Source organism: Diceros bicornis, chromosome 21 (assembly GCF_020826845.1).
Source record: "Diceros bicornis minor isolate mBicDic1 chromosome 21, mDicBic1.mat.cur, whole genome shotgun sequence".
In the NCBI taxonomy this organism is placed as follows: Eukaryota; Metazoa; Chordata; class Mammalia; order Perissodactyla; family Rhinocerotidae; genus Diceros; species Diceros bicornis.
Genome location: NC_080760.1, coordinates 40,606,824 through 40,629,342, shown reverse-complemented (window position 1 = coordinate 40,629,342; position 22,519 = coordinate 40,606,824). Strand labels below are relative to the sequence as shown.

General features: G+C 42.0%; 1 protein-coding gene across 1 annotated transcript in view; it reads right to left on the bottom strand.

Moving 5' to 3' along the window:
* Window positions 1-1,334: 1,334 nt before the first annotated feature.
* Window positions 1,335-22,519, bottom strand: part of NSMCE2 (NSE2 (MMS21) homolog, SMC5-SMC6 complex SUMO ligase) — a 228,433-nt gene continuing 207,248 nt past the window's right edge. Inside the window, exons 5-7 of the mRNA XM_058564928.1 lie at window positions 9,645-9,745; window positions 9,113-9,219; window positions 1,335-1,689 (exon numbers count right to left, since the gene is read on the bottom strand). Of these exons, the coding sequence (XP_058420911.1) occupies window positions 1,575-1,689; window positions 9,113-9,219; window positions 9,645-9,745 (323 nt within the window). The 3' untranslated portion in view covers window positions 1,335-1,574. The remainder of the gene's footprint in view (window positions 1,690-9,112; window positions 9,220-9,644; window positions 9,746-22,519) is intronic.

The window sequence follows — 22,519 nt, the reverse complement described above, 5'->3', positions numbered from 1 at the left end:
CCACATTCCATGAAAAGTATGTTTGTTCTGGCTTAAACCTAATCATTTCCTCAGGAAGTCTGATTCAGATAAAGCATCTTAAGAAACTCAAAATTACTTAGTCTGTAGACAACTGAATGTCACACTACTTTCTCAATTCCATGAAAATGTTTTCAAAATTAATTCTGCCATTTTAGACTATGCTTTTACACTCAAATATATGTTCTTATTTCATGGCCTTCACTGCCTATTGGGTGTCAAATTCAGTTATTTCCTGCATTTTAATGAACTTGTCTTGCACACACACGTAGATGCTTCTTTATTGACAGAAGTTTCAGTTTCTAAATGTGGACTTTTACTATATTTTTAGATTCTAAATAAATCAATAGGGAGGAGGAGGGCATAGGATGAAGAGTTCAGCCTCTAGGGCCAGGCTACCTAAGTTCCCACCCCAGCTCGGCCACTCACTAGCTCTACGATTTTCCACGGGTCACTTCACTTCTCTGTGACTCGTTACACTTATCTGTCAAGTGGGAATAGTAACTGTCTCTCTCCCATCAGGCTGTAGAGATTACAGGAGTTAATATATATCTGTAAAGCACTTAGACTAGCACCTGGCACACAGTAAGTGCTCAATTATTGTTAGCCATTATTATTTTTGGTTTCCTAGTGTAGTCAGAGTATGCTTCGTTTGGTTCAATTAAATATTCTAGTTGATAAAAGGCTGCTGTGGAGACTATTAACAGATTAGCACCCTTCACATAATTAGAATACAGTCAATGATATTCAATTTCAAGACCCTGCTGGTCATAAGTCCACAGATTTGGGGGCTGCGGGACTTCGGAGAACATCTCACTCAACATCTTATTTCATGGCTGAAGACCCCAAGGCCCAGGGTTTGAAGCCACTTGCAGAGAGCTACTGAACAAGGCAGAGGACAGCCTGGATGTGGCTGCTTCCAATGACACTTTAGGTTCTCGGAAGGCTGCAGTGAAGCCTCCATCACGGGCATCAATTATCATCGCACCGATAAGCCTGTTACTGGAGCATTCTGTACCAGTCAGAATGACAACTAAAAGCTTTACATATTTGGAACTGTCACTACACAAGGTAAATATAGGTAAGTAAACTGACTTTGCTTTATAACCTTCTGCTGATATTTACTATACTGGTAGAAAATGCTTGCAATTAGGGTGTTTCTATGTGTTTTCATTTCAAATATCCCTTGAAAGACATCGTTTAATTAAAACTATAATAAAAAACAGTCGCAAGTATTAGAAATACAGAAGCCTGGGCCCACCCAGCCTGCACTGTTGGAACAATGACACCTCGGGGGGTGCACAGACAGGACACGCTGCAGATAATCAAAGTTTTATTTAAAATTATAGAACACTTAAAAATAAACAATTTAATATGTTTGAATTTTTATTTTAACATAGAAAAATGCTTTCAATTACAATAAAACCTTCGAATTTTACCCCCATCAAAGTATGCCATGCAACCAGTCGACCTGCTCTGAGAAGCAGGGCTCTCCGGAGGCTGGGGTAGGAGGTAGGCTGCGGACGGACGCCCTGCTGGCGGGCAGGCGGCTTCCCTTACTCGGAGTGCCGGTGCTTTTTCTTGTTGTGGCTCTCAATCGCCCTTCTGAGTGCTTCATCCTGGATCAGATCAGACATCCTCACCGTGTGGCTACAGCCGATTTTAGGGCAACTGTGACGGAGAAAGAAAATCAAGTTAGGTCTCTTAACTTGAACACCTTCAGTATAAACTTCCCTCACGTACAAGGATTTAAATAAGGAGCATGCTTTACAAATCAGGACTCACGTGCACTCATTCATTTATTCACTGAGTGCCCACCTGGGCCAGGCCCTGCCTAGGGCGGGGGGCACAGCCCACGCTCGAGCAGTGCCCACCTCACGGCGCTCCCTTTCCAACGGGGGACACAGACAATGGCTAAGTCACCAAATAGATGCTGTAAGTTCAGTTTGCGTTAGATGCTTCGACGGCAAGGAAACAGCGTCAAGGGAGAGGGAGTGCAGGGCGAGGCTGTTCTAGCCGGGGTCAGGGCGGCCTCGCCGAGGAAGTCTTCTCTAGAACAATTGCTGCGTGTGGCCCAGACTGAGGCAGCAGCACGTAGAGAAGCCGAGGAGGCAGTGGCTCGGTGGCCTGGAGGAAGAGCAAGCTCGGTGTGGCTGAGATGCCCAGGGCAGGAGGGAGGGCACTGGCAGAGGAGGTCAGAGAGTGAGTGGAGCTTTGGATTTTATTCTAAATATGAAGAGAAAGCACCAGAGGGTTTGAGATCGGGGAGGGACGTGATCTGGCCGCTAATGGAGAACACGGGCAGAGTGGAAGCAGGGAAAAGCAGGGATCCCGCAGCAGTCAGGAGAGAGTGGGCAGCTTGGGGGATGGTGGTAGCGGTGACCAGCTTCAGGACAGAACCCAAAGGAGACCCTCTAGCACTTGCTCATGCACCAGATGTGGAGGGGAAAGAGAAGAGCTGAGCTTCATTCAGTGCTTGGCCCGAGTCGATAGGCAACTCGTGGTACCCTCTGCTGCTCAGGGGAACAACTGGGAGACCAGGTTGTGAATGGAATCAGAAGTCCCAATTGTATATGTTCCCTCTGAAATGCCTACCAGTCCTCCCAGTGGAGGGACTGAGTGGGCCGATGGGGACTCGGGAAAAGCTGTGGCTGAAGACATCAGATGTGAGTCATCCCCCCGGAGGGACTTCAAGCCACGGCTCTGGTTAGATGTGGTCTCCTCTGAAGCCATGGTTGGATGAAGTCACCTGATTTCTTGGTAGAGTGGAGCGCCCAACGTCTGGAGTCAAGCTGACCTAGGTCTGAAGATCTCCACCACCTACTTGCTGTTATGAGACCACAGGCAACTCATTTTACTTTTCTGAGCCTCTGCTCCCTCAGATTCAAAATGGCGGGAGAATCCCTATTTCACAGGGCTATAGGCAACACAGTGCTCGATATCATTCATTCCCTTCATTACCTCCTATGACAATCATTTGTTCCCTGATCATCAATCTTCTAAAACATTTTCAAGTTGCGGATCTATCTATATCTTGCATACATCCGACATGTCCATGCTCACATTCATGCATTCATTTGACCCTTCTATATGACTGGCCCTGCGCTAGGTTCTAAGCATCCAACTGTGAAATACAAATATAGGCTCCTGCCCACACAGAGCTCCGGCCCAGCGATGTGAGACAACTCTTCAAAAGGCACAGGTATATTAAGATCAAAAATAACAAATACAAGATCAAAAATAACCAATACAAGATCAAAAATAACAAATGCAAGATAATATCAAAAACAACAAATACAAGACGAAAGATATAAACCAGAAGGGGAAGAAAGTTGATCATGAGAGCTCTGATTTGTCCAGTAGTAGGAAGCCCAATAGTTCAACACGGAAGAGAAACTTTTCTTCGGCCTTGATTTCTGGACCAAGGTGTCTTCATATTAGAGGGACATCAATCAACGTAATGAATAATGTGCTTGTTTTTTTTTTTTTTTTTTTTTTAAATACTGAAATGTGCCCTATATGGTCAGGTACATGTGTTAAAATGTGATTCTAGAAAGGGAACCATATGAAAGAGGATCAGGGTGGTTTGGCCCAGGTGTGCATCACTTTGTGTTAGGGTAAGGACTGGGGGGCTGGAGAAATGTCTTAACACACCGTGATGTCTCAAGGTGAATTATTTCTTTAACTACGAAAGTAAATAGCTGAGATTATGAAAAGCATATGGACACTTTCGTGACTCCAGAAAAGGCATTTTTCATCACTTCAACTTCCGTGACACGGAAATGCCATGTCTGAGATGATCCTCACTTATTATTTTCAGCCCACTGGATGTCCCCTCTGACTGCCAGGCCTTGGGCTCTGCCCACTTCATAGAACAAAGTCTTTAACACTGACAGCCAGACGGTGAATAAGCTGTGGATGGGGAAGTGGAGAGCGAGGTGGGGAGGACTTCCTGATGACATCAGTGGTTTTAGTCAGTAAATGAGAGCATTCTGAGAATGGCTGATGGGATTAACCACAGTACTCAGCTGCAGAGCAGGGGCGCACATTCGTCCCCATGGGATGCAGTCCAGGGTGACCCGTGTCAAACACAGAGGTCTGAGCTCACTTGGGGATCAGCTCTGGGGACAGAGGCATCAACTAAAAAACCCTCCCAAGGGGAGCCAGATGGCCTGGTGACACAAATCCAGTCTCGAGAGTGAAAAAGACTGGGCTGAAGCCACCTGGCTGTGACAATCAAGTCTGGGCAAGTGACTTGAGGCGTGGGCCTCAGTTACTTCCTCTATAAAGATAAAGGTAGGGTCTGGCCTGGTGGTGCAGTGGTTAAGTGCATGTGCTCCGCTTTGGCAACCCGCGGTTTGCAGGTTCGGATCCCGGGCATGGACTGATGCACCGTTTGTCAAGCCATGCTGTGGTGGCATCCCATATCAAGTAGAGGAAGATAGGCACGGATGTTAGCCCAGTGCCAATCTTCCTTAGCAAAAAGAGGAGGATTGACAATGGATGTTAGCTAATCTTCCTCACACACACACACACACACACACACACACACACACACACACAAGATAAAGGTAGAGCATAGGGTTGTGGTGAGAAATAAGTAGGAAGACGAGTGACAAGGGTCAATGAATTCACTCAGGGGCTACAAGGCGCAGTTCCTGCTCTTGTGCATGGTTTCTGCTCCCAAGAAGCCTGTAGAGAAGAGCCAGCCCCACTGACAATGCTGGTGGGACATGGGCACACCACGATGCAAAGGGCACCGTGGGAGCATGGTGTGGGGCATTAGCCCAGCATGAATGAGGGTTCAGGGAAGGCTTCCTGAAGGAGAGGGTGGTGCAGGAGCTGGGGGAGAACCTTGTTTTTCAACCCATCTCAAATAAACAAACACAAGTTTTTAAGCTAAAAGGGATAAGACAAGGCCATAATGACATGATACTGAATCAGGGCACTCCTCCTCTGAAGAAACAACACTCTGTATAAGCATTAGTGCCTTAATCCCCACGACATCCTGGTGAGCAAGATAGGTGTGGCAATACCCAATCTTAAGCTCTCGAGTCACTGCTGTGCAGGAGTCAGACCTACAGGCGTCGAAGGAGAGGCTGGGTCCTGAACTCAGGTCACTGACAGGGCAGAACATTCCACTGTGGCAGCAAGTAAGCATTCAAGTATCTATTGAACAAAGAGAACTTGGGTCTTTGGGGTTCCAGAAGGCTGCGGGGAACATTGGCTTCAGCATCAGCTCAAAAGTATAAGATTCTGAGTCTTACGAACTCTTGGATCTGGGTCCCAAGAATTCCAAGGTCCAGACCTTTAGAAAGCTCTAGAAAGGTCTATAGATACCTCTGGAAATATGAGTGGGATGGATTCTCATCATACCTAAACACAGAGTAACTCTATCCTACATCCTCTGAGTCTAAAATAATGTGTCACTAAGCAGTGAGGTAAGTAATAACCACACTAACAGTCTTGACCTTTATAACTCTATGCTATTTGTGCAGCGCTCTCTACAGACCCAAAAGAGCTTTCTCCCAAGTGGTTTGCTTCTCCACTGCCAAGAAATTTGCTGGTCCAGACCTAGGTTGGAATTCCCCGCCATTTCTGTGAGCCCAAAATTCTGTGAGATGTTGTTGGTATTTCCATTTTACAGAAGAGGAAACTGAGGCTCTGAGAGGTTAATTGACTTGTTGGTAAACGGTCAAACAGGGATTCCAAGTGCAATGCTAGAGTTCTGCTGTTCAACGACACATTTCTAGTCAACTTAATTTTACTCTACAAGCTCTTAAATGTGACTGTTAAATATAGTTCCTGTTCTTAAACGAATAAGGAATGAAATGACTGTGAAAAACTGGAAGTACTAATATGAAAACCATAAGGCAGCTTTATTAGTAAGAGATAATAAGTAGCCTGATTATTAAGAGATATATTTGAGGAAATTATTCTAACTACTGCATTTAGTTAGGGCTAAAGTCTCATTAATTTTATTCTGACTCAAGCCAGTGGAGAGAGGTCTCCCCAGAAACTGAAGCATGGACAGAGAAATTTAGTCAGTGCCCAGTAACACAGTGTAACTGGAACTCCAGTCTAACAAACATAATTAGGACCATCTAGGAGCAAGAACTGAGATTTCTCATACTGGATGTGTCACAGACATTTTTAAACAAAGGGAACCCAGAACTGCTCATCACCCTAACATGCATCATGGGAAATGACACCACTTCACGCTTCATCAGGAACCTCTAGAGTAGCTTTTGAAGAGGCCCTGAATTCTAATCTGTTGCCAAATGCGCCTTGTCTTCAAGACTCTGCCTACTCCCCCCTCTGGCTCCCATGACACTCAACTCTCTTATCTCTCCCCCTCTCTCTCCTGCTATGTCTTAGACTGCTTCACTGGGGTCTTCTTCCTCTGACTGCCCTTTCATTAATGAGCAAAATGCATTTTGCGGGTCTACATCAGGCCCTGTGTCAGGTGCCGAGGGTAGCACGGTGAGCGGAGCAGAGCTGGACCCTGGCCTCGTGGAGCTGGGAGCCAGGCCCAGGTCCTTTCTTGCTGGCTGTTGGTTGGCGGTTGCATCCAGTCCAGAGCTGCACCTGTGCCGGCAGATGAGCGGGTTTGACTCCTCTGCACTGATAATCTCACAATCACCATCTCGAGCTCAGAGCTCTCTCCAGAGTTCAAACACATTTTCTATGCCTCCTGGGGACTTCCAAATGGCTGTATTGCTGGGACCTCAACCTTAGCCTGACCCAAACTACACCTCTCATAATCCTTCCTAAATGTGTTCCTCTTGTCTGCCCTCTCTATTGGCCAATGACACTCCTATGCTTCTAGGCACCTAGTTTAGAAATGTCAGCCATCCTTCACACCTGCCTGCCTTCAACTTTCAGTTACCAAATTCTATCAGTTGCATCTCTCATTCTCATTCCTTTCTGCCTATAACTCTTGCCTTAATCCAAGCTCTCATAATCTACAACTTAATCTACTGCAAAAGCATCCTGTCATTTTCACCTCATGCCTTTTAATCCATTCCTTGAACTGCTATTGGAGTAACTTCCTAAACTCCAAATTGGCTCACCTCACTCCCTCAAAACTCTGCAATGTTCTCTCAGGCCTATGGAGTAATGGTGGCAAGAATGATGATGAGGATGATGGGATAATGTGTACTGAGTCTTACCAGGAGCCAGGCACTTTAAGTACTTGATATATATATCTTATTCAAATTTCAAACATACCAAGGAGGCAATTACAACTATTAGCATCAATTTCTAGATGAGGAAACTAATGAAATCATGACCTTTAATGCCCTCTATAATGAATCTCTACACCACTCTCCTATTGTTATGGTCCATAGTGGCATCCTTCTATTCTCCCTCTACCATACCATAACTGAACTGTATCTATTATCCACCAAGTTGAACAGGCTCTGAATGCGGTAAGCCTCTTGGCTAGAAAGACTCTTCTTCACCATTCTCTGAAATCCTTCTCATTTTTCAAGGCCCAGTAAAAATACTACGTTCTCTGTAAACCTCCCCTTGGACTTAATTGTTATTATTAAACTATGAGAACCTACACAGTTTGCAGAATCTGCACGCAAGTTATAGAAGTATGACAGAAAAAAAATCTTTTCTGAAATAACAAATGTTATGCAAGTGCTTCCAAATATCACGTATAATTCGAAAAAGGCAAAGGACATTAGAAAGTCAAAGTATGTAATTAAGAAGATTCATTTAAATATGAGCCTGTTCTGGAAGTTGCTCACATGCATCTTGGGACTTGTGAGAAATGTGCTTTGTATCAGTGCCTGCCCTTTTCAAATCTGACTCTAGGAGAATATCACAAACTTTACGAAAGAAGAGCTGTGAAATGGGAAAGTATCTGGGAATATCTCTTGATAGCAATTATGTTAACAAATTAAAATTTTGTGTTTCAGAGAATGAACATAGAAAAAGGTTATTAGAGAGGGAAGGCTTAGAAGTCCAGAAACAAAGAAAATTATATTTACTGGGGAAAATGGAAGGTTCACCAGGGAAATATGACATCTCAACTGTAAACTGGAAATTCAAAACAGATAAAAATGTACTCAAACAATCTCAATTTTGCAACCATTAGGCTGTTCTTCTAAAATAAATAGGTAAATTACTTGACTGAAGGACTTTCAAGATATCTAGAGTCTTGAATATCCTATCTCTACGTCCACACCCAGACGAGGAGCGGTGGGGAATTCCAGGTCTACGTCTGGACCAGCAAATTTCTGGGCAATGGAGAAGCAAACCACACATCAAAGGGACTGTTATCAGAAGTCCATTGAGAACGGGTCACACCTGCAATTCCATTCCTCCAACAAATCTGTGATAAGAGCGCAAGAAATGCCAAACCGAGTCAAGGTCAGTCTAGCCAGTTCAGGATTCTGCGTTATTACAGGAACAGAGCCATGGTCCTCCATGGTCCTGGTGGGGGCGGGGGGGGGGGGGGGCGCGGTGTATGTATATATGAAAGATTCTCCAAACATTCCAATGTAAAAATATAATAATTTCTCCTTGATCAATTATTCACGAATTTACTTAAACCTCTTGGGAAGTTATTTAAATAATTAAAGATATGAAAGGTTTCCCTGACAAATCTCGATCATCAAGACCATTGGACGTGAATTCTTATCTTAGAATGTTGACTTAATAATATTTCTTAAACAAATTGTCTGCATTGCAGGAAGCAAAGAAAAATTTACCATTTTTTCTTATTTGGGTAAGTGTGTATACAGAAAGGGAAAAAGCAATCTCTTAGTATGATAGTTCTTCATTTTTTTCGGCTATAGCACAAATTCATAAAAATTCTTGTATCTAATGATTAAAATTCAATCCAATTCCTTTTTCTCCCGTTTTGAAGGTGTGGTCGAAGTTCCTTTGGCTTCTTCCTGAAGAGATTACTAATTTTTCCCTCATGTATTGTTTTTCCAGAAAGCCAGCTTCCATGTTTATACTATTCGGGAGGTGAATGGACTTTAGGGGAGACATTTAAGTATCTTTTCCTCCAGCATGAACACACATCCCTGATTGACGACCACTGGGAAGCTCCACTTCCCTTCCTGCGTCCACTCACCAGGCCTTTTTCTTCCGCCTGTGCTTGGACTCAATCATGCGAACAATGGCTTCCTCTTCATAGGTGTGGCCACACACTTTATTTTTCACTGGCTTCTTCATTTCCACCTGCAATCAAGGAGACATTAGGCTTTCAAGAATGATTATGATCAACTTCCAGTAACTTCTCCAAGTCACCAATTATCTGGTGCTGTTTTTTCCTAGTCCTGGAGCTTTCCACATTTAACTTTCCAATCTCACGGCTTTAGATACTTATTAGGGCAGATGATCATAGAAGAAAATGCAAGGAGACCAGTGGCACCAATGTCACTTGGCATGTGGGCCAGGAATTTACTCCTAAATTCTTAAGGGCATGATTGACTGAAAAGTCTTTCTAGCCCAAGAACCTCCCACGTACACTCTTCAACTCTCATCACTTTTCTTTCCTCCCTCCTTAACTCTGGACGTGAAATCAAGTCAGAAAGCAAACAGGAATCTTTTGCCTCTGTACGTGAATTGCTTTTTCTTTCAGGGGAAGAAGGAGGAAACAGTACCTGTGTAATGGGGCAGATGAAGTTGGTCTGACTTTGGGTCACAATCATGTCTTCATCAACTCCTTCTGTTCCATCAGCCTCTCTGTCTGCTTGAAGACCATCTAGAGGAAAAAAGGGAAGCTGTTGAGTCTCCTTGGTCTAACATGATGCCAGGGACAGGAAGGAATGGAAGGAAGGAGGCTAACAGCTTCTCAGAGTCTATCTGATGTTAGCCCCTGTGCTGAGCATTTGGATGCATTTTAAGTCTTCTGCTCTTAAAAGAATCCTGCAGGGTAGGTAGGATTCTGCCCATTTCTGAGAAGAAAACAGACTAGGGACAGTAAAACAGCCTTTTCAAAGTTACAGAGAATTAATTTGTGAGGGAGTACTGTCCAGTAATCAAGAGTGTGGCTTTGAGGTCAGAAGGACCTGGTAATCTCTTTCTCTTCCAGCTGTGAGACCTCAGGCTAGCAAGGTCTTTTTTTAAAGCCTCTACTTTGTAGCTTTGTTGCCAAGATTAAAAGAGATGAAGAATGTAGTGTGTTTTGCACAGCTCCTGGCACAAGGAAAATTCAATAAATGGTAATTACTGTGAGGTCGTACAGGGGTTCTCAAACTCTTCGGTCTTAAAATACTTTTATATTTTTAGATAGTATTTAGGACCCCCAATGAACTTTTTAAATGTAAGTTATACTTATCAATATTTTCCATATTGGATATTAAGACTAAGAAATGTAAGAAATATGTATTTATTATAAAATAACAACCCCATTACATGTTAACATAAATGACATTTTAAAAATTAAAAGTGATTATATTTTCCATACAAAAAAACAAAGTTAGAGATCAGAGTGGCATTGCTTTACATTTTCTTTAATATCTGTAATGTTTGGCTTAATAGACAACAGTTGGATTTTGATATCTGTGTATGCACTCAGTTTGTCGTGACATCATGTATGTAGCCTCTGGAAAAATTCACTTACCGAAAGAAAGAGGGTGAAAAAGGCAAATGACATCTTAGTATTATTATGAAGATCGTTTTGACCTCATGGGTACCCTGACAGGCTCTCAGAGAACCCTAGGGGTCCCTGGCCCACACTTTGAGAACTGCTGAGTGAATAAGTGGTAGGGCTGGCTTTACACGTAGCTCATTTGATTGTGAAATCTATGTTCTTGTCTTTACACCGCACTTGCCCCTCACTGAGGGAAAACAGATGCCAGACGACTTCTGAATGGGATAGTAAGACAGAGGATCTCATCTGAAAGCCTTTCTTTCTGGAGAAGGGAGACTTGCCATTTTGCACAAACATTAAACATCAGTAGCTTTTTAGATACAACTGTTGATGGTGCAGTCCTTCCTCCTTCCTTCCCCCTCCCTTTCCCATCCTTATTCTCTTCCTTCTTTCATTTGGGCAAAATAAAACAGATATGAAAATTGCTCTGCTTTTAATACGTGAGGGAAGCCCTTGTCTCAGGTTCAGATGGTTCTGTGCATCCTTCAGTTCCTAGAAGTGATGGCCCTGCACTTCTGCCCTGGCCAGGTGGGGCGTCTGTCTGGAAAGGCATTAGTTGGGGCAGGGAAAGGGCCTCCGAGGGCTTGTTCAAGGTCACTCAGTGAACTAATTGCTGGAACCCAGGGATTCTGCCCCTAATTACGCTGCTGTTTGTAGGACTTTCACCTTCTTTTAGCTGATTAGTGCTATTTGTATGTCAGCTTGTTGTATTTTCTTAGAGAAATGTCCCCCAAACCAGCTCTCATTCCTTGAAGAAGGCAAGAGCAAAGACCTCAGAGCTTAGGACTTCCCAGGCAGAGTATTTTTAACCATTGGCCATTAAGATACAGTGCCTGGGGCCTTCCAGCATTTTAAGGGCCTATAAAAATGTCTGAGACCTTGAAAACCATTTATTGGCTTCAAAACAAGACAACTACAAAATTGAAATTAATAAAATGCTAAAGGTCTACAAAACATAACCTTAGGTTAACTTCCCTACTTACGGTTTGTTAATCAAAAATATTTCATTTGGAAGTAATATATAGGCTAAATTTAGGTTGTTTTCAAACTTAATAATTCCCAAGTATGCTAAGATAATTGCTCAGAAATTAATAGCCAATTATAAGTTAAATCACTTACTTATAGCCAACCGATTTCCAAAGCAAAATTGTAAGAATAGTTTCTAAAAATTTTGTCAGCAGTAAAATTATATTTGATGTGGAGGTTGCCATATTTTAGTGTGCTTGCTACAGTGTGGGGTGGGGCCTCTGCAATAATATTCCTCAGACCCATGAAGGGTTTCTGTGCTTCCTGAGACCTGTCTTTGGCACTCACAGTGCAAGAGCTGGACTCCTAAGAGGCCTTTTATCAACACAATGATTCCTCATGACGGCTCAGGGAAGTTGGACGGGCAAGGAGAAAAGTCAAGAAGCAGAGTGGGGACTGCTCTGTCTCTTTGATTCACTTTTCAAAGCCTCCTCTTATGGGCTGCTGCCACCCATTTCTGGTTCTGTGTTTGACAGTCAAAATAAAAGTCTCTCTTTGTCCATTTCTTACAGGGCTTATTCTGAACGCTGGCAGATTTCTGACTGCGTATGCTATACTGGAATTCACCGGAAAATCTGTTAGGTGAATAACAGAGTTCAGCTGATGTGAAAGGCTGTGGGTTTGTTTTTTATTTTCTATTTTTAAATTTCAAAAGGTAGAGGAAGCAAGAAAGCACAGCTCAAATGCAATGCCAACCACTAGAGAAGGTTGAGGGGGGAACTCAGAACCCGTAGGTGGTTATCAACATCAGCAATCACGAAAGGAGAAGGTAACCAAAGTCAGACTGAGGAAGAATGCCAAGAGTGAGTAAGAGCCCCCGGACCAAGAGCCTACAAAGAGAAAGAGCCTCAACAGTTAATCTTCTCTTGAGAGAGAACATTTCCTTACTCTAAATCTATATTTATAGAAAGTGATATTACATTGGGATTCTATAATGAGCTAACAAAAGGTCACATCTGGCAATAAATATCACTTACACTAACTTAGTTGACCTAAAGAGAAAACTTTTTTGATAAGCTTGATAGAAGGAGAATTGGAGAGAAAAATAAAGATCATTTATCAGAATTGCAGAAGTTTTAAAACTGAAGTTATCTACCCTAATTCTCTCCTTTACCTGAGAAAACTGAGATCCAAAGACATTATAGGTTTTGTCCAAAGTCATGCAGGGATTCAGTAAACCAATGTATGGCTCTATTTTCTTGGTCTAGTGAATCTGAACACTAAAACCAGTGTACCAGTTCTGGCAGCCCTCCCCCACATTCTCCTAGATTATTATTTTATTAATAATAACACCTCAAGTTTACTGAATGTTGCATAGCATCTACTGTATTAAGCACTTTGTATACATTATTTCCTCACAAAATACCCATGAGGAACAACTCTATTGTTATTCCCATTGTACAGAGAAGAAAACTTAAGCCCCCACATATTTTTAAGGCAAAAGTAGAAAATGTCAGCATTATAATAAATAAGCGGATTAAATCAGTTTAAATTGTTAGTAAAGAGATCACAGAAATTTTCTACTATCAAGAGAAAATTTATAAAGAGAAAAATTATTATTATAAAGAGAAAAATTATAAAGAGAAAATTAGTCATATTGTTTTCCATATACATATACAAGGTATGTTGTTAGAAGTACACGCCAGCTGTCAACTTCCGGCTCGATGGGCAGATCTCAGATCCACATCTTACATCCATGCCTGGGCCCAGGGCCCCCAGGTGATGTGCTGAGGAGGAAAGCCTGGGCAGGAACTAACATGTACAGAGCACGGGGGGAGAGGGGTGGTGAGATGGGTGAAGGGGGTCAAAAGGTACAAACTTCCAGTTATAAAATAAATAAGTCGTGGGGATGTACACCATGGTGACTATAGTTAATAATAATATCTTGCATATTTGAAAGTTGCTAAGAGAAAATATTTGTAACTGTGTGGTGATGGATTTAACCAGACTTCTTGTGGTGATGGTTTCGCAATATACACAAACATTGAATTATATTGTACACCTGAAACTAACATAATGTTATATGTCAATTATATCTCAATAAAAAAATTAAAAAAAACATTTACAGAGCACTCCCAAGGGGTGTAACAGAGTATGAGCTAGTAACTTGAATGTGATTTTTTCTATCATAAATTGAACACCAAAAGGAAGGAGAGATCCTGGAAATGACTGAAACAGTCATTAAGTGAATAATCAAGAATTTACAAAAGTCTACGAATATTCCCCAGTGATGTAAAGTTAGGGTGGTAGTGAGGGCATTTATACATGGGCCTTTACTACCCCCCTAGCTTTAGGTTCACGGTTAGTCAGTCGTGACTGTCAATGAAGAGCTAATAGCTCTGCCTTCATTCTTCCTCATCTCAGTCATCTCATCTACCTAGTGGCTCAAGCCAAAGCTTTGGAATCATTCTTCATTATTCTTTTTCCTTCATTCCTCGTAATCCAAACCACCACTGGCAAGTTCTGTTGACTGGGTCTAAACTATATTCCAAATCTAGCCCCTTCTCTCTTTTTCTCCTACATGTTAGCCCAAACCACTATGGCCTCCTGCCCTGACCCCTGCAGCAGCCTCCTAACTAGAATCTGTGCTTCGACAAGGGCCACACCCCTCCCATGCACGCTTCTTACAGTGGCCTACACAGCCAACCTCTCTGACCACTCTCCCTCTCACCCACCACACTGGGTCACACTGGGGTCACACTGATCTTTTCTCTCTTTCTGGAACATGCCAAGCTCTTTCTCATCATTGGGCCTTTATGCTAACCTGCCTGGAATGTTCTTCCTCCTGATCTTTGCTTGTCCTCCTCCTTCTTGTCATTTTAAAATGTCAGTTTAAATGTTATCTCTTTGGAGAAGTCTTCTCTGATGTCCCAAGCTGAAGAAGACACTTGGGTTTCCTCTATCACATTACTCTGTTGTGACTCTGCATGGCACGTATTTGTAAGTGCTATTTTCTCCTTTCTCTCCCTCCCTTCTCCCCAGCCCCCTCCCTTGTTCTCTTCCAGGAAAGCAGGGACTTCATTGCCGTGTTCACTGATGTTTCCTAGAGTCTCAAATGTCCCTGGCATGAAATAGTAGGTGTTCAAGAAACATCTGATCAGTGAAGTGCTTCACCAAACAAGGCAGAAGTAGGCATATTTTTCATAAGGATATACTTAACATTTAACAGACGTGGCAACACAAACACACACACACACCCTCATACAATGATGATTTTGTAGGTTTTAGGCAAATAACAGAGAGGACTTCACTCTAGCTTGGGGTACAGCCTTCGACGCTGAATTACATGTCAAAGGCAGGAAGTAAATATAAGTTTTACAATTACAGTAGGCTGTGTGGTAATTACAAAGGAGAATCCAGACATGGTCTTGTGGTCAGAAAATACATTTGGCTCTGGCCACACACAGCACTAGTATTAGTCACTTGTCTGTCTTCAGGCATCCCAAATTTGGCTACCAGTTAGATAGTTTTATGCCAGCTGGGAATAAAAGTTGATTGCTATGTGCTTTTTCAATTAAGTCCAAACATTTTTCTAAAAGCACTTTTCTTTTGACAGTTAGGAGCATATGAAGAAAATACTTAACAAATTCTTGTTGCCTGCTTGAAATACTTACTGGACTGTCTAGATTATTTTACTTGCACTATTCTAGGACAGCATATTTGGAGAGGTTCAGCTGGTACACACAAGATTTTGGGCCCTTCCTAATGTGCAAAAGATCACTGATTCCAAGTTTGAAACTCTGTAGTTATAGTGTGTGTGCATATGTGTGTCTGCCAACACGTGACTTGTTTTTCCTACCCAGTAACCTTCAGCTGAGGCTACCAGTCACCCCACCTGTGAACTCAGACATATCTTACACTTTAAGTGGAAAAAGAATTACGTCTGCAGGCTCAGTCCCTTTGTCTTGGAATTAAGAGCAGTGTGTGTGTGTGTGTGTGTGTTGTTGCTTTGAGGTCCACTCTATGGTACTGTTTGTTGGCTGTCTAGCTTTCTATCTCAGTTTCTTCCTGGGACTGGTGGTCTGTCCTGAATGCTAGCTGTTTGGTTGGGCCAAGTTGCCACTGAGGGAACTGAATCCTAGTTTTCAATACTCTCTGGCATTGGCTAAGACTCTTCTGTGTGTGAACAGCGTTTGCAGAATTAAGATGCAGATCGTGTCCAGATAGGGCCTACAGAATTAAAGATTTCCTAGATTTTATAACCTTCATAGGGTGGCAAAATTCAACAAACACGTTTTCAACAAAATTATTCAACAAACATAGATTGAGTTAATACAGTTCAATCAGAACACTGGCTAGAACATAATAAGGATCCAATAAATGTTATTTATCATATATATATGTTTTTTATTATAATCAACATTATATACTTACATAACTGTAAATTGTTACTGCTATTATTATTTTTAGCACTACTGTGTGCCAGGAACTATGCAAACAACACTTGCCCTCAGGGAGCTCAGTCACATAAGGCAGATGTACATGATGTAGAGCATAAATACGATACTGTGGAAAGAAGCTCCCAGAAGAGAACAGGGTTGGCCTCTCCAAGGAGCTGGTATCTGATCTGTGTCAAGGAGGAGGATTTTCTAACCTACATTTTCTGATACAACTCTGCTGCCCCCTTAAACGTGAATATTTCATTCACAGCCACCTCAGGTCAACATTCTGATCAATGGTCCTCCTTCTTCTCTTAATCTACACTCATCTCAGATTCTATGTAGTCGGAGAAGCTATCTCTACCCAGTCCAACTCAATCCAACCCAATGCAATCCAACCCAATCCAGTCCGGTCCAGTCTAGCCCAGTCCAGCCCAACCCAATCCCTACAGCCAATCTCCCTTCTTTGAAATTCCATAACACCTGCTGGTTACATTATACTCTTTTAGCTTAAACTTCCTCATTATTCAGTTGTCTCATGTGCATGGAAATTCTGTACCAGGTAGACTGAAAGCTCCTTGAGCACAAAGCACTGTGTGTTCAAGTCAAGCCAACTTAACTCAAGTTGCATTTATGGAACACTTAACTGCTCTGTGCCAAACACTACACAAATGCCTGGTGTAGATACAGAGAGGACTAAGATCGGGCCAGGTAAGAGAGACGGATACAAATACATTCTGTGCAGTGAGTGAAATAACATATGTGTTTTGTACAAAGTACAAAAGTAACCTAGAGGATCTCCGAAGCGGGGGTGGAGAAATCAAGGTGAACCTCTTGGAGAAAGTGATGACTAAGCCGGGCTCTCCAGGGAGGTGTGATAAGAAGAGGGAAGGACATTCAGGTAGTGAGGATTATAGTATTTAGGAACATGGGCTCTGGAAACAGCCTGCCTGGGTTTGAATCCTGGTCCCATCAGTTTATTAGCAGGGTGCTCTTGGGCAAGTTACTTTACCTTTCTTTGCCTCAATTTTCTCAGCTGTAAAATGGAGCTAATAATTGTACCTCCTTCATAGAGCTGTATGAGGATTAAATGAGTTACTGTATGAAAAGTTCTTAGAATGGTGCCTAGCAAATAGCAAGTGATTAATGAAAATTGTTATGATTATTAATATTATTACTCAGAATTCCCACAGAGCTAGCATATAGCAGGCACCTGCAATATACATGCTCAATTATATAAAAATGATGTCTTATGGAAGCACCCAAAGAGAAACCACAAGATAGCCGACACGACCCAGGGTTCTACACGGGATGAGCCCTTCCCTGCCCCAGGGCAGAGCGAGGCGTCAATTAGCCCCGCTGTAGCCAGCTGATACAGCACTCTCAACATCTCTAATTTGCTGTTCGCTTTCCCTTCTTCGGCTCTTTTGACACATTCCTCTGAAGATCTTGAAAGTAAACTGAATGAAGAGTTTCAGATTATTTCTTCCAAAACGAGCTGACATTTTATTAAGATGTACCCTTCCACATTATCATGCACTTGTTCATTTATCTACTGTCATTTTAGACAAGTCCTTTGTCCTCAGCTGACATCATGTATTAATTTGTGTCTACTTAATACTGTCAAAATGTCATATGTCAAAACATGAGGGTTTTAAAATAATCAAAACCCCGTGCATTCTACTGGTGGGACAAAAAACCATCAGCTGAGATCTGGTCATGATACAATACATAATATCCATTTCAAGCCAATAAATATTGAAAATATCCCCTAACTCAGTACTTGTATTTAATACTTCTTATAAGAGAAGGTTTAATGACCATCTGAAGGTTACCAAGCAAAAGCAGGAAATCTAATGCACACATTCTATTTCTTTGTTCTGCACAATCAACTAGAAATTCAATGATAGGAAAACTATGATTAGCCAGCACTGAGAGGGTCTACAACTCTCAATTATTTAGATCCACAGTAAAGTATGAAGCATACAAAGATCAGAAGATGAAAAATCTCACTTGGGCTCATTTTATGTTTTCTTACTTTAGAGGGTGGTAAATACCACCCATCCAGGTACCCAAGACAATACATGTAACTCTTTCCTATACCCAATCTCTATCTTTAAACTATCTTGACTCTGTCTCCTCCTCTTCATTCTCACCACTGCTGGGCTGATTCAAGTACCCAGCATTTCCTATTTAGAATATTGCAAAAAGTTCTTTTTTCATTTCTCTGCCTTAGTCTCTCCCCAGTCTATTCTTTCTACTCCAGTGAGTCATCTTTCTAAAACCACGGCCTCCTAAGCGTGACAAGGTTTTTTGTTAGTTGGCCTAGAGCATCTTCATCTCCTACTACTACCTACCTCAATCCCATCTCCCATCTCCATTCCAAACTAATGACAATTCACCTACACTGTCATGCTATTCTGCTCCCTTCACTTAGCAATCTCTGACTACCCTTCAAGACTCAATCCAAATATTTCCTGTGTGACATCCCAAAGCAGAGGTGATTCCTCCTTCAGCCTCCAGAGTATCTTTTGTACACGCTGTAATCATATGTTTACTTCTCTATCTTCCCTACCAGACTGTGAATTCCTTAAGGGAAGGAACTGTCTTATTTATCTTCATATTCTCAGTGAGCCAGGCAAAGTACAGGAACTAAATAAATGTCCATTGAATGAATGCTTCTGAAACAAGAGGATGCTTTGAATATTGTTATATATAAATTGACCGTGATAGTAGATGAAGCAGTGGAGAAGACTGTTTTGAAGGCAAATATTTTAAATGAAGACAACTTGGTCCTTGATCTAATTACTAATTTTCTAGAAAGGGAGCCATATTACACGGCCTCAGTCATATCACTTTGCATTCTCTGTTCCACTTCTGTGCAAAAGCAAATTACCAAAAAGCAAAATGACAGAGGTCCTATTCCAAGAAATAAATGATTCCACATGATGTCTTTAGATCATTTCTGATTCTATTCCCTTGCGCCAAACCATCTATGTCCACAGGAGAGGATAATAATAATCAGTTATCAAAAATGTGTGAATTATTTTAAGTCTGTTAAGTTTACCCAGGGAGGGCAGAATGTATACGTAGTGATATTCAAGTACAGGAGTTTTTATAACAGAGAAACATTGGGGAAATCTATATATCCAACAGACTGAGAATTTAGGTGAACTGTGGCATTATCACTCACAAAATCTGATAGTTATTGAAAATAATCTTTTTTTAAATTAATTAATTAATTATCTTTTCCCCCCAAAGCCCCAGTAGATAGTTGTATGTCATAGCTGCACATCCTTCTAGTTGCTGTATGTGGGACGCGGCCTCAGCATGGTGGGACAAGTGGTGTGTCAGTGCGCGCCTGGGATCCGAACCTGGGCTGCCAGCAGCAGAGCGCGCGCACTTAACCGCTAAGCCACGGGGCCGACCCGAAAATAATCTTTAACATCAGACCATCCTTATGTTATAACACGAGGTGAAGAAAATGAAATTAAAACTGTATATGTAGTATGACTTATCTTAATAAACAGCATATAGAAAAAAGACTGAAAGAAAATATGATAAAATATTGCAGTCTATCATGTCCATACAACTACTCTATAGTGAACTGGTGGTAGAGGAATCAAGGAAAATTTCTAAGATTTTTGAAGAATAATTATTCAGCTTGCACTTTTTATATCTAGTAGTCTTCATGAGACCAAGTAATATTTATGAAGTTATGAGGACGGATGGCAATGGGAATGGATGGATTTGTTTATCCAATTTGTCAAACTGAAACAAATTATGAAATCAAGTCCAAAGATCATAATATTAAAAAAAGGAACTTTACAATTTATAATTGCTCAACTTTAAACTGCAACGTTTCAATTTTGAATAAGACAAGGGGCTATGACACCACTTCAATCCCTGATATTGTCAGATGTATTATCTGAATGACGGCTGTAATATTTCAAACTTATCTGCTCCCTTACAAAGTAATATGTCACAGTTCAATTTATATAATATCTTCTCTTCCTTCTCCTCTAATTTCGGAGCTCTAGATAAAATAATAATGAAATACCTGCAGAATGCAAGACTTTAATAACAGAATAAAGCTAGCCTTAACATCACACTTTCTTTTGTAAAGCTTCTCAAAACAAATGATAAATTTTAATCCTCAAAGGATAAAAGGTAAAAACCCCCTGAGGATGTCCATTTTGGGACAAAGCGCAGCGAAGAGGGAAGTATTTGCGTTACTAAGTGAGGGCAGACAGTGGGAGAGCCAGTCACGGTATTTGTCAGCACTCACTGCTGTCCTGACCTTGTAATGACCAATGCACATTCCCTCCCACAGACCCCGAGCTGTAATCAAATATGTTACTCCATAGGATTTACTCAGCATGGTAATTACAAAATGTCACAGAATCTTGGTATTGCCCAAATACGCTTATTTTTCCTTTTTACATGTATTTCATAAAGAGTATCAAGATTTGTTTTTGATCCACTTAAAAATTCTTCTTTACAGCGGTGCAACGTAGTCACATTAAAACAGAAAGAAAGAAAGAAAGAACAGTCCCTAAAGTGCATTTAATATGGAAGAAATTAAAAAAGGTCAGAGCCTGAGGGTCCAAATTTAGTGAGGCTTAACAATCCTGTCAGCAACAATGTCAGTGAAGCCACCCAAAACGTAGCTCAGCTCCCCAGCCTGCAAAGTGCTCAGAACCAGTCAGGGCAGGGCTCCCCGAACTTCCCAGAGTAATGAATCCACAGGGGCTCTGGTCAGCCTTGACATCTGTTTCCAGTTTTCAGGGTCTTGTCTAAGTCAGCTTAACAGAAAACATACCAAAAAACCCCTGCCAACTGGAAGGAAGAAGTAAAACGAGAGAGAGAGAGGGAGAGGGAGGGGGTGGGGGAGAGAGAGAGGGAGAAAGAGAGAGGAAGGAGGAGGAAGGGGGGGAGAGGGAGAGAAAGAAGGAAGCAGGGAAGGAGCTAAGGGATGTGGGAGATCTTCAATACCATAGAGCCCAAGGAAAGGCACCCCCGATTACCTCCCTTAGAACCAAGGTCTTGTCCCTAAGCCTTCCTTCCTCTCCCCCACCCCCTTCCTCCTCTACTTTCCACCCTCTTTAAAACCTTCCCCACATGCAAAGGAAGACACATGACTTCAAAATCAGGATCAGCTTAGGACACAGCTCTTGTGAATGTGTACAATAGATCTGAGTCACTTGTTCATTTTGTAAACATGAAGAAATCACACTTCTAAAACTTCCTCCTTCACAACATTCACAGCACTAGACTATATGCTTAGCATGGAACATTCACTCTTTTCCTTATCCACACCCAAAGATGACAAGAGGACGGATTTTCTTTCTCATTGAAAGTTCACATATTCCAGGGCAGGTGACAATTAAGAGGGAGCACGATCGGGAGGCAGAAGTGGGATTGACAGTGGCTATGATGTCTACAAGCCTAGACTGGGCCACACAGAAGGGAGGAGAACTGAGGAGGAGCTCAGGAGAGCATTTTACCAAGGCCACTGCTTTCCTCTGGGAAATCTTCCCACTCAGGGGTCCTCCCCACTCCCATCCCAGGCACTTAACTCATCATCAGTAATTACCTGTTTATGCCACTGTCTCCTCCACTCGCCTGCAAGCACTCAACGGCAGGACCACTTTTGTTCATCTCTACACCCCTAGTGCATGGCACATGGTAGGGGCTCAGTGTCAGTACATGGAATCTAATCTTAAGGGATCCTCGGTGGCTTAAAAATTGTTCTGTTCACTCCCTAGCTCTTCTGCAGGAAAGGAGTTCTTCACAAGACCCAGAGAAGAGGTCTGCAAGGCATGGACTTCAGGAGGGTGGTCGAGTCTAGACCTAGGTACCACCTGGCTCTACCATAAATTGGAGGATAGGTGTTAAATTTCACTCTTTCTTCCTGTCTATTTCATTAGGATATGGTGAAGATGAGATAAAATGTTTTGCCCCCATTAGAGGAAAAAACCTAATAAACATATCAAGGCAGTAATAAAAACATCATGAGTAAGGAGAACCCTGGAGACAGTTTCTGAAAGGGCAAAGCAGGGTGACTGGTTGATCTTGTTTTTCGTTTTCAAAGCCCATGGGGGTCCATGTCTCAGCTCTCCAGTGTACAGTCTACAGACATTCATAAGCTCCAGAAGACGGCCTTAACGTACGTGAAAGAACAGACTGGTAAGGAGGGACCAAGTAAGGAAGGAGAGAAAGAGAGAAGAAAAAAGCCTCTCAGAACTTGCTTTATAAACTCTATAGGAAAATAAGAAGATCTCAGATAACTACCTTTCTGAGCTTATAACGAGGATGACACTGTTGGGGTATAGCCATAATCTCCAGCCTAGAGCGTGGATCGAATCTAGACCAGGTGGTAAGTAGGGAGATGGCACCAAATAATGAGCACATATCCTCCCACGTCGAGAAGGACAAGGCTGTACTACAGCTCCCCAGTCTCTCTGACTACAATTCT